This window comes from Motacilla alba, chromosome Z (genome assembly GCF_015832195.1).
Source record: "Motacilla alba alba isolate MOTALB_02 chromosome Z, Motacilla_alba_V1.0_pri, whole genome shotgun sequence".
Taxonomy (NCBI): domain Eukaryota; kingdom Metazoa; phylum Chordata; class Aves; order Passeriformes; family Motacillidae; genus Motacilla; species Motacilla alba.
This window is the reverse complement of record NC_052046.1, coordinates 2,492,020-2,507,784: the sequence shown is the minus strand read 5'-3', so window position 1 is coordinate 2,507,784 and position 15,765 is coordinate 2,492,020. Positions and strand designations below refer to the sequence as shown.

General features: G+C 44.2%; 1 protein-coding gene across 1 annotated transcript in view; it reads right to left on the bottom strand.

Annotated features, from left to right (window-relative positions):
- The window catches only part of LOXHD1 (lipoxygenase homology domains 1), a 148,403-nt gene that overhangs the window by 101,863 nt on the left and 30,775 nt on the right, over positions 1–15,765 (bottom strand). Inside the window, exons 6-8 of the mRNA XM_038125710.1 lie at positions 5,782–5,880; positions 3,988–4,136; positions 869–992 (exon numbers count right to left, since the gene is read on the bottom strand). Coding sequence (XP_037981638.1) covers positions 869–992; positions 3,988–4,136; positions 5,782–5,880 — 372 coding nt within the window. The remainder of the gene's footprint in view (positions 1–868; positions 993–3,987; positions 4,137–5,781; positions 5,881–15,765) is intronic.

Here is a 15,765-nt window from a genome sequence, read left to right as displayed (position 1 = left end):
CCCTTTGAAATTTACATTAAAAAGTACTCAAGCATGCTTTACTGTTGATGTATCTTCAACACAATCCCAGAGAGCAGGAAAATAAAATACACAGTCATGAGTGATAAAAGACAAAGGAAGATTTTTGGGATTGAATTACATTTCTTTCCGGTTTCTTCCCTTGATTTTCCCTAACAAGCATCCTGCAGTGAGGGATCTGCACACAGACCACTTTCCTCATGCACATGCAGGGGGAATACAAGGACTGCAGATGCTGAAGACCATACAAGGAAGTAAAGAACAGTTGTTACATGCATCAGCACAGTGTTTGCCTTCATGCTATTAAATAAATACAGGTAGGACACATTCCAAATAATCTTCTGTAAAGTTCTTCTATGGACTTTACATCCGGGTTTCTTTTAACAGAGACATAAACTTTTTTGATTGTCGTTGCTTTAACAATGTTGGATAATAAAAAATACTGATTTAGGGCTCAGCATTGTGTTTCTTGTTTTGTAAAGGATGTTTAGCTCCCCAGACAAGAAACTGAAGTACAATTTTCACTACTTTGTGCTTTCGGAAATAACAAACACTTGTTTGAGTGCTGGTGAGCAATTTGCTGAAGATACAAGCTGTATTTTTGATTCCCTGCCCAGCAGCCCCTTATCCAGGTGCACCAGATGATAAAACAGCCCGTAGGTCCTGCACAGTTTCACAGGTGAGACAAAGGTGAGAAATGTGCTGGCAGTTCAGGAGCCCTCACACAAAACAGCCTATCACCAGCAGACACTTTACTGCAGACCTCCCTGAGCATAAGGCATTCAATCTTCTAAAGAAAACATGGCTAATAGCCTTAATTTCCCACCACAGAATCGGGCCATGATTTTACCTGTGGCTTCAGTGCCCCCAACAAGAATGTCCCTCTGTATTTTCCCATCATCTTCATCTAAAGCGAACCAGCGTCCAACTGGGAATTGGTACACACATTTATTGCCTATGTCCTCAATGATCACCTAAGAGAAAAGAGACACCACGTTGGAAAATAGCATGGGAAAAGCCAAGGTTTTACGCAACGGGGTGGCAGAAGAGCAAAAGCTTAATATACACACCCTCACTTGGTATTTAACATACTCAATATTCAAGCAGATCTCACTCCACTCCCTAATTAGTGCTGATAGAATTTCAGACAATTAGTGAGTAAAAACCCAGTTTTTTCTTTTCTTTCTTTTTTTTTTTTTTTTTTTTTTTTTTTTTTTCAGTGAGCCCACTCTGCATCTCTTGCAGTGTACGAGACCAGATGTCTCTGCTATCAAGACCAGCTGGCCTGGCCTGTCTTCCTTCTCTCCAGAGCCTCTTTGCTGGCTACTCTTCTCCATCAGCTGAACGACAGCTCTTTGTTCTGCTCTGGGAACAGGCTGTGTTCTCTCTCTCTCTGTTTTAGAGCCTTGTTATAAAATAATGCCCAGGAATTTCAGTGCAAATCCAGACCATCAGATGAGCCTGTGTGACACAGTACTATCACTAGATCCCAGACAGGAACTCCAGGGTGGAACCATTGCAAAGGCCCGGCTGTTAAAACCCTGTGGCTGGAAACAGTTTCTAATGTGGAATGATTTTTTTCTTGGATCACATTGAGGCGGAGCTGTGCAAGTATCATGAGGTTTAACAAGGCCAAGTGCAGGGTCCTGCACCTGGGTTGGGACAATCCAAAGACAGGCTGGACAGAGAATGGATCAAGAGCAGCCCTGGGGGAAGGAGCTGGGGGTGTGGGGGTGCTGTGGGGGAGAGCTGGACCTGCCTCAGCCTGAACCCCCCTGCCCTGGGCTGAGCCCCCAGCGTGGGCAGCAGGGCCGGGGGGATTGTGCCCCTCTGGCCCTGGGCTCAGGTGAGAGCCCACCTGCAGAGCTGCCCCAGCCCTGCTCCAACAGCACAAGGACGTGGAGCTGCTGGAGCCAGCCCAGAGGAGGCCACGGAGATGCTGCCAGGGCTGAGCCCCTCTGCTCTGCAGCCAGCCTGGCACAGCTGGGGCTGTTCAGCTGCACCAGAGAAGGCTCCAGGGACACCTGCGAGCCCCTGCCAGGGCCTGCAGGGGCTCCAGGAGAGCTGCCCAGGCACTGGGGACAAGGCCTGCAGGGCCAGCAGCCAGGCAATGGCTTCCCAGGGCCAGAGGGCAGGCCCAGATGGGATATTGGGCAGGAATTGCTGGCTGGGAGGGTGGGCAGGCCCTGGCCCAGGGTGCCCAGAGCAGCTGTGGCTGTCCCATTCCTGGGAATATTCAAGGCCAGGTTGGATGAGGCTTGGAACAACCTGAGCTAGCAAAAGTTGTCCCTGCCCATGGCAGGGGTTGGGACTGGAGGGTCTTTGAGGTCCCTGTCAAACTAGACTGTTTTAGAATTCTGTGATACTTTGCTGAAACAAGCTGGGGAGCAAGATTCCCCTTTAATATTAGACAATTTTTTGGCACCTCCTGCTGAGGTGTTTCTTACCAATATCTTTTGCTGGACTCCTGAATCCTGCCATAGAGTTACTGTAGTATTTTAAACCAGCAGAGAAGAGTATTAAAGGATTTTGGTCAGACGAGAAGAAATGAAAATCTCTACTGCTCCGTGTGGGTAATGTCTCAGAGGGAAAAAAACCAAAACAACCCAATATTACGGATAGAAAGTCCTTGACACTTTTCTCAACAATGAGGGAGAATCTGAAATCTGTCCTTTCTGATAAATTTATGAAACCATTCTTTAGGAAACAGAGCTTCCCCTCCTGTCATTCATCCCACTCCATGCTGTTGCCTGTAGCACTCCTGAGTCCTGTTGTACCTCCACAGACACAGACAGTAGAGTCTGCCAGGGCTGGGATTGTCAGCATGAGAGAGCTGGAGTGCTAGAGACTAAAATAGACAAGGTTTGGGAGAAATATCAGCACTCCAATGCCTCTCTACCAGCTGATCCTCTTTGGGTTCCTTTCAGTGGCTTTATTATTACATTTAGAGGTGGAAAACCATCTCTGAGTATAAGCCACTCTGAAAACACAAGAAACATGAGAAGAGGTTCATCCTGTAGTGACAACACTAGAGTGTCCAAGTATTGAATCAAATTACAGAAAAAGCATCTAAAACCAGTAGACAACAACAGAGCTATTTTAGCTCAGTTCTCCAACCTTCCATCTGAATTTGTAAGGCCAAAGCTGCATTTTACTTAATCGTAAATATTCTGGAGGCTTGTGGCAGAGTACAGGGTTGGTGTGTTGGTTGCAAGTAGACACCACACCAGGTTTTGGGATTTGAGCAATCTCACCAACCTCATCAAAAATGTTGTCATTACACTTCTGATGTGAGAATGAGGTTCTGTGTTTTTTGCCCCCCACTATTTATGACACTGAGCACAACCTCCCTGTTTTTCATTTCCACATTTTTCATGGGCTGCCAGCATTGTAACTTTTCCTGCATTGTGTGGTAGGGGAGAAGCATGTGCTAATATTTGCATTTGTACTACATTGAACTATCCTGTTATTGAGGATTTACAAATATGGGGTCAGGTCTTCTGTGGATTAAAGCCAGCTGTGTTAAACTACATCAGCAGAGGAAAGAAAATGAGACCTGAGAAGAGTCACAGACTTCCCCTTTTAAAATATTCCTTCAACTATTACACTAAAAGCTGTAATACCTTCCTACCCCATAGCAGGAGATTAAAATGAGCAGGAAAATGGAAGAATAGGGTCTTTGTGGCAAGCATATCTCTTTTGCTGAGCCAATGATAAATCACTTAAATTTGGACAAGCTATGAGTCTGCAAATTTTCACTGTGAACAGATCCAACAGATAACTCTTGGATTCTGGTATTTTTATGGTCCTGGTAATGAGTTAAGTCAAGAGAATGAAATTATTTGTGTCCTTCTCAGTAACCTGTATCACCAGCAATTATCCTTAAATCTCTTGCTACCAGCCCACTGAGAGGGTGAGATATTTTGAGCCCATGAGATGCTTATGTTGAATGTCTCAGGAGTAACTAACCTTTGCAAGGAACCAGCCAGCAGAGCCTCCCTTGTTGTTATGCCCAATATTAATTTTTCTTAATTTTCCCAGATTCGGAGCATCGAGTGTGAACTTGTCTTCTGCTCCTTTTTCAAAGTTGTCTTTGTCGTTGTCCAGTTTCCTCACGCCTGAATGGCAAAGAAAAAGTCAAAATAAAAGCAAACCAACCAAACAAAAAAAGTCCCACAACAAAACAAACAAACAAACAAACAAACCTCAAAAAATCCCCCACACAAATAAACAATAAACATAACTCCAAGGAGGAAAGGGTTACTGGCACACGCATGTTTGTAAGTGAAGGAATATTTAGGAATGTCAGAAAGTCATCATTGACTGAATCAAATATTCCCTAGATATCAGCTCTCTGCACCCAGGATTCAAGGCAAAGGCAGAGGACTTTCTATTCTAATAAAAAGGTACCTTTTCTCAAGCCCACAAAAGACCAGGATTTCCATTCTAATGTCACAGTTACTTGCAGCTCTCAGAGCTTTCAGAAATATATATCCAGATGGCTCTTAAATATTTTTTTTTTCATATCACCACATTTCCCTTTTATTTTTACTGTCTTTGAAAATCTCCAAACTGTTCAAGAAAGGCTTTGGTCACAAGCTGCATATTCTGACATTTCAGGACACAGAATTCTTTGCTGTATCTGAGAGGAAGGATTTATTTTCAAATTAGGACCCAGCCAGGGCTGTTGGCTTTTTCCTGATCTCACAGGAGTTTGCCTTTATGAAAAGTATTAAAGCTGTGTCCCCGTTTGCAGCCTGTGTGATGCTGTGAGTGGGATGAAACCCACCCAAGGCTCCAGTGCAGAGAAAGAGGTCAGTGGGCAACTCATCCCTCTTGCCTTAGAGAGGATGAATCATTCTCTAGGGGTGTTATTTCTCTGTGTGGATATGACAGAATGCCTGGACACCCAGCTAAGATTCAGACTCCCACTTTGAGATGTCTTCAGGGAGATCAGATGAATCCCCCTGTAAAACTCTGGAGGATTAATCAAGGGTGAGCCCTATCCACCAGTTTTATAATCTGTTCAAGGACACTTGGCAGACATCATATCATTATTTCTTGACTTTGACAGGATAGGTGCCGTGTAGAAGCAAGAGAATATTTGCTCCCTGGTTACAGGAATCTCCAGGAAGCTCTGCCCACTTATTTTCATGGCCCAAAGAGCTTGGTTTGGGCACATCTTTTAATACTATTCAATTAATTAAAAAAAAAAAATTAAAGTTTCCAGACCACAGTTGCAGCACAATCTACATATAAAAATAATTGCAATATTTCTAAAAAAAGCTATTCAAACCCAACTAATATAAACCTTGCTTAAATTATTTTTACAAGTGGCCAAGCAGGCTCACCTTTACCACAGAGAAGGGATATCATTATCCACCAAGGTACCTGGAAAATGAGACACACGTCTCCCACTGCATTCCCTGTAAATACACATTGGTATTGGACCCTTCAGTGGGTTGGCACTTTCTCCACTGCTTTCTGCTGGTGGTTTATGCTGCGTTTTCCCAGAGTCTGCTTTTTTTAACGTCAGGTAACTTGAGTCATGCCCACACCCAGCCTCAGCTGCTGCATTGCAGATGCACCTTCCAGGGGCTGTGGATGTGAGGGCCCCCCGAGCTAACGCCACCATTTGTTGTGCCTTTCACTCAGCCAAATCATTCTGCATTTGCCAGATTGCCTGTGTGCGTGTGTGTTGTTCAGATCACAGGCCTGCAGAGCAGGAGGAAATATTTTAGGAAATTATTTGCATTTGAATACCTGTGTCTCCTTTCTCACCGAAGATATTAATGAAGACATCCGCATCTGTTCCACTGCCGCTGACTTCACCAGTAAAAACCCGGACCACGTATTTGTTGACTGCAATGAGAGGCAGAAATCCCAATACATTAATAACTCAATGTGTTGATGCAAAACCCAACAATACAGACCAATCCAGGCTGTGCTGATGCTATCTTGAAACTGTGGCTCTTGATACAATGACCCCCCCCTCTCCACAAGAGGAATAAAATCCACAGGCAGGATTCTGACACTGCATATTCACTGCCCAGGGCAAGAGGACAGATCACTTGGTTCCTGGCCTTGACACTGAAGAGTGAAATAGAAGAGAAAGTGAAAATTTTGATGTGGATACAAAGGACCTATGGACCAGCTCTGCTTTTTCCAAACATCAATGAGTTACGGAGTCTGCCCAGGCTCAGGCCTGACCCCAGTTCTGTCCTGGAGCTATTTTGAAAGTTTAGTTTATTCCAAGCAAGTATTTTTGGGAAATAATATCATAGTGATAGAACAAGGAACAATGGATTTAAACTGAGAAAGGAGAAATTTAGACTAAATATATATGGAAGAAATTCTTTACTGGGGCTGTGGTGAGGGACTGGTACAGGTTGCTCAGAGTTGTTGACACCCCACCCCTGGGCATGTCCAAGGCCAGGTTGGATGGAGCTTTGAGCAACCTGATCTAGTGGAAAGTGTTCCTGCCCATGGCAGGGAGTGGAAGTGGATGGACCCAAAACATTCTGTGAGTCTCTGAAATGTCAGCCACACTGCATGAAACAAAAATGTGAAAGTGGCCACCCTTTCCTTAAAAAAAAAAAAACCTAAAAAAACAAGAACAAAAAAAAAATCCAGTCATACAATCTTTTTTACTTTTTTTAATGAGGAAACAGTAGTAGACCCAGGAGCTGTAACACTGTGAAGATACATCATCCATGGCACCAAACCCCTGTGAATGAGGCACATCACAGACATTACACACATCATGTCAGTGAATTTAAAAAGCAAATTCTTCAGACAGATCAGGGTGGGACCCACTTGGTTCTCAAGGACAGCAAAAGAGACCTTGGTTTCTTCTGGAAACAATGAAAATGCTCCCATGACCTTCAGTGTGACTTTATTTGAGCCAAATATGAGCAAAATTTGAGACAAATATGAGCAACTTTCAAAATCTACCAGTGAAGTCACCTGACCACCTCCAAGCAAACAGCCATGACAGGCACCTCGTGCCGTACCTTCTGTGAAGAATGAGTGCTGGAGGCAGGCAGCAAGACACAAAACAGATGAAGATGAATGCAAAATCTGCTACTGAGCAGTACATGATGTCATAAAAACCCTGAACAGAGCTCCTCTTACTGAACCCTGGGTAGCTGATACTGAGAGCTCTGTGTCACTTCTGTATTTCTGAGTCCTGGGCGTGCTGCTTCTGTGAAAGGGTCAAATGCACATGTCTCCTCACACACAGCTCCTTGACAAAAATACAACTTCTTGCACCACAGAATCATGAAATCATTGAGGATGAAAAAGACCTGTAAGGTCATCAAGTCCAACCATCAACCACAATTCTTGGTTTGCAACTTTTTTTCCCTTTGGCAAGTGCCAAGTTAGGGGATAATCTTTCCTGCATTTGCCAGCTAGCTACAGAAATGGAGTCTCTTGAGTGCCATGGAATATCACCAACACTGGGTTACCACTCCCAGAACAGATCCCCCACCTCCTCCACCATAATCAGTGCATATTAAAAGTTATTCCAAAAGACAGCAGAGGGCTTGGTGCATGTGTTCCCACAGAGGCAGAGGACGTGAGAGCAAACATATGAGGAGGACTGTTGGACCATCCCCTGAATTACAACGATGCTCTCAGCTCCCAGGGCGAGGAGTGCAAGGGCAGAGCCCAAACAGAAGGGAAAATCACCTGTCACAGTTTAATGAATGTGCTGGGAAAAGGCTAAAAATCGAGCTGACACCCCTGGCGCCTCATCGCAAAACATGCCATGGCAAATAAAATAATAATGATAAAACTGCAACAAATACTAAATAACAAGAAAGAGAAGAACAGAGCTGGGCTCAGACAGGGGAGAAAATGCCTTAATGAGTCTCTTTAACTCTTTAGCTTCAGTTCACAGGGCTCTAACAACCTGCTAGAGATACACACACACACCAAAAGTGTTCATTTGCATTAGCAAAGTGGGGGGATGGTGCAATTTACATCTCCTACTTCGCCACTAAGCTGCTCTAACTAAAACTGACCCATTGTACCTTGCAATCTTTAATTAGAGATCACATTTTCCAAGAAGTTTTGCTCCTTGCACCTCCTCTAGAATATTTATTCTGATGTCAGTGATTAATTTTCCACTCCACTTTTTGGGAGCCAGAAGAACCTGACAGGATAACAGGATCCTCAAAAGGACAAGTTACAGTGGCTTAGCTTACATTCCCCTTGCAGGAAAAGGCTTTATGCCTCTGAGATATGGACCAGAAGGACGTCTCAATGCATGCAGAGCATCAAGGAAGACACGCAGAGAACAATTCCATGAAAAGCAAGTGAGCAAACACAGTGCAGGAGGGGCACCTTCCATGGCTACTGCAGAAACATGTCTGGCCAGCAAGGAAAATTATTATTTGCCAGATCAAAAACCTTTAAAGGTTTCTCAGCATGGCTGTATTTCCAATCTGAGGTCCAGAATGACATCTTTTGACCTCCTGCTCAGAACAACAAGTGTTCCCAAGGGCTCTGTACACACACAATGCTGCTCTCAGTGTCATCCTGAGGAGCCCTGTGGCAGAGCTGACCCCTGAGCCCATGGATGGGCCATCACTTTGGACTGGTGGCAGTCACAGGGCAATGTGCTGTGAGGGTTTTATGTTGTCCCCTCTAATATAAGCATGGCTGTGGTGTGTGGCGTGTCCTGGCATGGATCTTTTCCATGCTGATGTGTTTCTGTAGGCAAAATTACTTAAATAGCATTAGAGGTCCTTGGCACATTCCTGCTTCACAAACCATGCCTAGCCTGTGCTCATAATGTATTTTCTTTAGTTTTTTCCTTCTTAATGACTCTGAAACTGGATGCTCAAACCTGTCCCCACACCTGACCCTTAGGTCTGCTTTCAGAGAAAAATTCAGCTCCTCCATCTTCAGAAAGCAAACCCTGAGCCACGTTGAATTTTTGCCAGCACTTTCTCCCTCTCTAAGCAATTTGACATTCAGCTGCAGCAAGGAGAGGAGCTCTTCATGCTGCTCAGGGGTCCTTCTGTGCTTCGTACATCAGCACATCTTACAGAGTGACATGGTAGATGAGCAATTTAAATGGAAAGGGATGCTGCCTCTTAAAAAGACAGTGAGGATTCAGCTGCTAAAAGCATGCAAGAGAAAGCTCTCACTACAGCCAGGAAGAGATCTGCCATAAGTCAAGTACTCTTCATTTTGATCATGGGTGGATGTTGTTCCCTATTCTTTAAGCCCGTGGCAGAAGCATCTTTTCAAAAATACCCACTTGGCTTGTTTTTTTTTTTTTTTTGTTTTGGTTTCTTCTTCTTTTTTTTTTTAATCCCAATACATAGCTCTGACTTCATCTGTAAAACACAGATCAAGATGTTGCCTGCTTTTTTTTTTTTTTTTTTTTTCTCCTGAATGCTTCTCCTAGCACTGAGAACATGCAAAATGTTAATGTAAAAGCTGTGCCTTCATCAAGCAGTGCACAGGCTCACTGCAGCACAGGCACAGGGAGGGGAGCTTTCCTAGGAGCAAAATTAGCAGCTTCAGAGGCACATACTGCAAGATGCCAAGAGCAGAGCAGCCAACAAAAAATCAGTAGGAAGAGCAGTAGCTATTTTCTCTTGTCTTTCCACTTTCACATTGCAATGCACAAGTGTAAATGCCCTGTGTGGTAACAGCACCTTCCTTTTCTTCACAGTTTTGTGTCTGCATTTGAAGACATTGCCAGGATGCCATCTCTGGGAGACAGTGGGGTGGCAGTGATGCGACCCTACTGCATTAATTTAGCAGAGGAGTGGCAGTCAATCAGCCTGTCTGCTACTGATTAACTCAGCCTCAGCTTTCAACAGACAAGAGGAAAGGTTAATTTTGCACTGTGGGCTGGAGTCAGGTTCTCTTCACTGAGAGCCAAGAGGTTTTTGTCTGTGAATGTGATGCACTTCCAACACATCCTGGGCGATGAAGGGCATGGGGCTGCTGCTCTCCTAGCCCCCAGTATTCCCCATCCAGGCTGTCCCACTGTCATCTCCATCCTGGATGCAGCATTAGCCCCACACACTGCCCAGAATATTTTCATCAAGACCCAACACCCCTCAGTGCTCTTGTGCAGCCTCTGTCCTGCCTCCAGCCATGGAAAATGCATGGACATATCCCAGACAAATCCTGCCACCTGCAAGCTACAGCTGACTGTCCAGCCATGTGATAGTCATCTGTTAATGTCATTTATTTAGCAATATGATATCATGGTCACTTGAAGCACCATAGGACGGAAATGCCTAAAGAAATTTTGTATCTACTATTATTTGGGGCATTAGATAGTGTGTTTATGCACAATCTGTTGAATTTCCTGCAGGAGAAGCCTGAGATTTGGGCAGGAAAACCAGTTTGACTGTGTTTCATTACCTGGGGTTATCACCTCCTGCAGGGCACCACAAATTCCCAGCTGTGCTTGCCTCCCATGTGCCTGACCTACTGTGGAGCAGGGCAGCAGCATCCAATATCTGGGAAATGTCACAGCCCTCACAGGCAAAGCACATGGGGTTAAAAGCAAGGAACCGAGCCGTAGGCAGGGATGGATCCTTCTCATAAGGCAACTCTTGGCAATTATCCTTCTGTTTTCACAGCCTCCCGAGAGCTGCAGTGTTTGAGATCCATCCTGCGATGCTCAGCACTGAGCAGGCAGATTTGGGAAGGGGCTGGGGGAAAGGGGCTGGGTGGATAGGGGAGAGGCACTGCTACCATCTCTGAATTGCTGCTGGAAAAAGAATACTTTTGTGGTTAGTGTGAAAAGAATTGTTGCTGGAGGGAGAGGCAGGTGCCTGGACCTTCAGAGGAGGCACAATTTCAACCTGAGTCTGCCACAGCCTCGCACGAGCTCAGGATAGTGGTTTAATACCCATATGCCTTGGTTCCTCCTGCCTGTCAGATCTAGTCAGTCATTCCAGCCCACCAGGAGCTGTCTGACAAAACCTCTTCTTGATGGAAGGGACTGACTTGTCAAAGTGGAAGCTCCTTTATACCGCTGCTGACAGCAAGTTCCTCGGTGACAGAGTTCTGGGTCAGAGCATCCTTAAAATGTCAGACAGCCTATGGCTAGGGCACAAAGCTGGGACTTGGCCTCCCAACACACTTGATTCACAGCAAACATTTGAATTTAGTTCTTGTTTGTCCTGGCAGAGAGCTCATCCCACCAGGATAAAATAACCTCTTCCTACATTAGCTTCTGGTGACCTTCTGGTTGGAGATGTCCTGCTGGTCTTGTGTATCCAGCAACTGAGTCTCTACAAATGAAAGGAAAACTCACCCAGCCCACCCATTAAACATCATTGTGACACAGTAGCAGGGACCCCAGAGACAGCTACACACAGCAAAATATAATTAGAGCCTAAAACAATCCCTGTAAAAGCAGAGGGGTTTCTCTGAGCTCACCAGCAGCCAGTTCTGTCTCAAAATCGGGTCCTGCTCTTGCACAAAGCAATAAAGAGGACAGGCACATAGATAAATAGGACTCCTTTTTCCTCCCATTCAGAAAAGTATTGGATTCTAAGGGTTGGTTTAGAGCTCAAAAATAATTAATCTCTTTCAAGGGTGATTGACAGCTACATTTGTTAATGAGCCATGCCTTCAGAGGTGGGGACCAGCATCTTTAGCCAAGGGTTCAAACCGGGAAGGCAGATTACAAGCACACCTGGAGCAGGGGGTGCTGGAAAAGGAGGAGTTTTGCATTTGGCAGAGCACTGAACAACTCGGTCTAGCTGCTCGTTGTGGGGGCTTGGAATAGCTGAGCTTTAGAAGCCCCTTCCAGCCCAAAGCATTCTCTGATTCCATTGCTTTTGGCTGTGAGCATCTCTGCCAAAACACAGTGCTAGCAGGGGAGAAATGCTGAGGAGCCTTTGCAAGGCTTTGGCGGTCCTGTCACTAGAAGGAGCCCTAAAGATGCAAGGCTGCCTTGACCCTGGTTCAGCACTCCTTTAATCTCACAAGAGCCCTTCAAAAGTGTGTCCTTGAGAGACATTATTGCTGTCACTCAAGGAGCCATGGGAAAAGAAAAGGATTCAAGGAGCATCTGGACGACGCTCTCAGGCACAGGGGTTGTCCTGTGTAGGGCCAGGATATGGACTCGATGCTCCTTGGGGGTCTGTGTGGCCTCAGGGTATTCAGTGACTCTGATTGTGCTCCTCTGGTGAATATTGCATCACCCTCACTCACTGTTCATGTCCCTCCCATGAGGAACCCAGTCCCTTTGCCCTCCCCACCCAGGCCAGAAACCATGAGATTCACCTCCATTTTCTGCAGCTCTTACATGAAACCAAGGCGTGCACCCAAACAGTTAATCTATTAGGATTCAGCCTGGATCATCCCTCTGCAGGGCCTGTGAGAGGCAATCTACCACATGCAGGAGGCTTTGCTTGTAGGATATGCTAAACTGATGTTCCTACTGTGACTTCAAAGTGATGATGACTTTTTGAAGTGAGCTTTAAACGACCTTACTCAGGAGACAATGGTGGTTTAGTTGCTGAAGCATGGAGCTTAGCACACGGCAACCCACCTTGAGACAGCAGTGCAGAAATCCTTGTTCATCTAATTCTCCAAGATTTATCATTATTTCTCATTAGTTCAGCCCCAGGGTGGGAGCCCATTTAAAAAAAAAAAAAAAAGGCAAATATTTCACAGAAGAAATATCTGTTTTCTACTTTCACCACATCTGCTATTATCAAAATTGAAGAAATCGTTGAGAATATCCTCTTGGTTTAAACAAAAGCAAAATAAATTTACAGTATTGTTGAAAATCATATTGATAACTCTGCACTTCAGTCTTGCTTTGAATAGATCAGAACTTTTTAAAAAAGTTACTTCATCTCAAAACTGAAAGCTGAATTAATTTCCATATATAGACGTAATTAGTCCAAATTATCTTCAAAATGTCCTCAAAAAATGTCTTCAAAAACATGCTGTACTCTCCGTTTTGTGTTGGGTACACAGAGATCTATTTACCAGCCACACACTCTTGCCTCTCCAAAATCTTTTCTCTCTATGTGAATTTTCTGTCCCATTTCAGGTGTCTGTGCATTTTTTGCATTTTACAAGTCACCAGTGTTTCTTTTCATTTCTACATTTCCATCTCTCATTCCTTTTACCTATCTTTAGGAAAAAAAAAAAAAAGAGAAAAAACAACGGGGAAAAAAAAAGGTTTGACAAGTAAAATGTCCACAGCTCCCTCATTTTGGACTCAGTGACAATAACTTGGGCAAAGTTTGCAGGGAAAGTCAAGTCCTTGTTAGAACAAAAAAGGTGTTTTTGATCAAAAAGATCAAAAAAGAAAAGACATTTCTGGATGCTCAGTATGCCAGGTAGCATGACAATTTTTTTCCCAGTGTTAAAAATGGGTTGGTAAAAGATATTACTCCTTCTACAAACTCTGCTTATTGAATACTTCACCATGCAGCAAGGCCTCATCCTGAACACAGAGGGAACTCGCCATTACTCAGAAGCAAACAACTCACATGTATTTCATAAATATATTTATCTGCATTTTCCTGTGCTGATTACACACTTCCAGTTTTCAGAGCAAATAAAGATGCATTTTGATGAGAAGATAACATGTATTAATATTTCATTCCCTTTCCCTCAGCTTCTGCGTCCTTAGAAATAATCTTTCCTCATTTTTCCCGTCATGAAAGTTTCTAAAAGTGTGAAATTGTGTGACATCATTTTGAAACAAAACTCAGGGGAATCCAAGGGCCACTTAGGTTTTGAGAGCCCTCCAAGACCATTGAGTCCAACCCTTCCCCTAGCATTGCCAAGGCCACCAGTGACCCATGTCCCCATGGGCCACATCCACACAGCTTTTAAATCCCTCCAGGGATAAGGACTCATCCATGAGGGACCAATTCTGGTCTTCAGGCCCAACCTTTTATAAAATGAGGTTGCAAATCCATCAGGGCATCATCAACTGGTGCCTCACATCCCAAATTCTGCTCCTTACCTGAGCTTCTAACATCATTGGGAAATATTGGCCACAGTTTCAGTTCCGATCCAGCGCAGACCTTAAGGACATGCACATCCCAGGATGGAAAGAAGGATTTAGCTTCTGACTCAAAGTGAATCATGCACCAACACCTGCTGCTCCAGATGTTTCCTCAAGTCACAGCCAGATCAGTGTTCCTTAGCCTTCAAGTCAGCCAACAGCCAGCATTAAAACTCTGGACAATGAAGTGTGAAGCCTTAACACAAGAATCCTCTAAAGAGTAAAAGAGTAAGCTCACATTCACAGCTCAAATAGGTTTTAGGTCATAGTGGATCTGAAAACCTCAGAGAATACCTAGAGCAGGTTAATGCCTTGTTAATAGACATTTTTCTAATATTTTTAAAGGCAAGATTCCCCCCTCTGCCTGCATGAGCACTCAGGGAAATTTCACCACTCTAATTTCACCTCTTTACTAGAATCCAAATCACAGCTGCTCATTGTGACTCCACAGACATTATCATAGGACATAGCCATGCAAACTCTCAGATGCACCATGTATCAGCCCCAAATCAGGCCAGAATTGACACAACCAACAGCTTTCCCTTTCAAAACTGTTTCGTGTTTCAGCAAAGCGGAAATGTTGTGTCTGGCTGTAAAAGACCCACCACTAGATAAAGAACAGCTATATTTGCTCTCCTCTTGTGATCCTTTTTTTTTTTTTTTAATATAACAGCAATAATAATAAAGAATAGCAATAGGTGGCCAATTTTCAACACATTTAAATATGGGAAAATTAAACACAATGCAACTGTGTTGGAACTCTTCCATCCTCAAAGTCGAGGTGTGCCACACCAATGTGATCCTTACTTTCATTATTTTTAATAGACCAAATAAGATTAAACTTTACCCAGAAATAGTAGAGATTGAAGTAGTTCTTCAGTTTGGTGTCTCACATGCAATTCCATCCCACTGGGAATATTCAGCCTTGAAAGAGTTTGACATGAGTTGCTGTCCCAAGCACATTTATACCCCGTCATGTCCAATCCTAAATAATTTCATGGTACTGATGGCCAAAAAGCCAGATGAAAACAAGTCCTTGGCTCTCAACCTCATTTCCAACAGGCAGGTTGCAAAGACCAAAATTTAACAGGTTAGCGTAAGACAGAATTGCACAGGAGACTGAATTAATTTTCAGCTCACTGTGCTCTTGAGCATGATTTTAAGGACTGAGGGAGTGAGCATCCCCATTGCAAATGAATGATTCTGCTTTCTGAGAGTAAAGCATGTACAGAGCATTGTTTGATTAGTGAGAGGTTTCAAGGGAAATCAAGAACAGCCAATATCCATTTCCCTTGTTCTGAGCATAACTGGAGGTTACACTGCTCAGAGCCCAGACCAACCTCAAGCAGCTGAGTAGCCCTAACTGCCTGTGGTCAACCCCCGAGAAAAGATTGCTTATTGTTGTGTAAACAACATGTCATCTAACCTGACCAAACCTCAGCATCTTTTGTGAATCTGGACAAAACTTAGCCTTGCAGATATGTTTTTGTATTACGTCTTGAGAAACCCTGCAACCCGCATGAAGCTCTCAGGGCTCCCTGCTTTCCATCCAGGTGATGGAAAGCTGTATTCATCACACATAGGGATGGAGCAAGACACAATCTTGGTGTCCCACCTGCAGGGATGAAGACCACAAGGCAAAGGCTGGCAAGGTCCAGGCAAAAGAGAGTCACCATGGGGCGGGGGACATGGGGATCTATCCAGTGGGTGGTATAAGTGATTCCTGA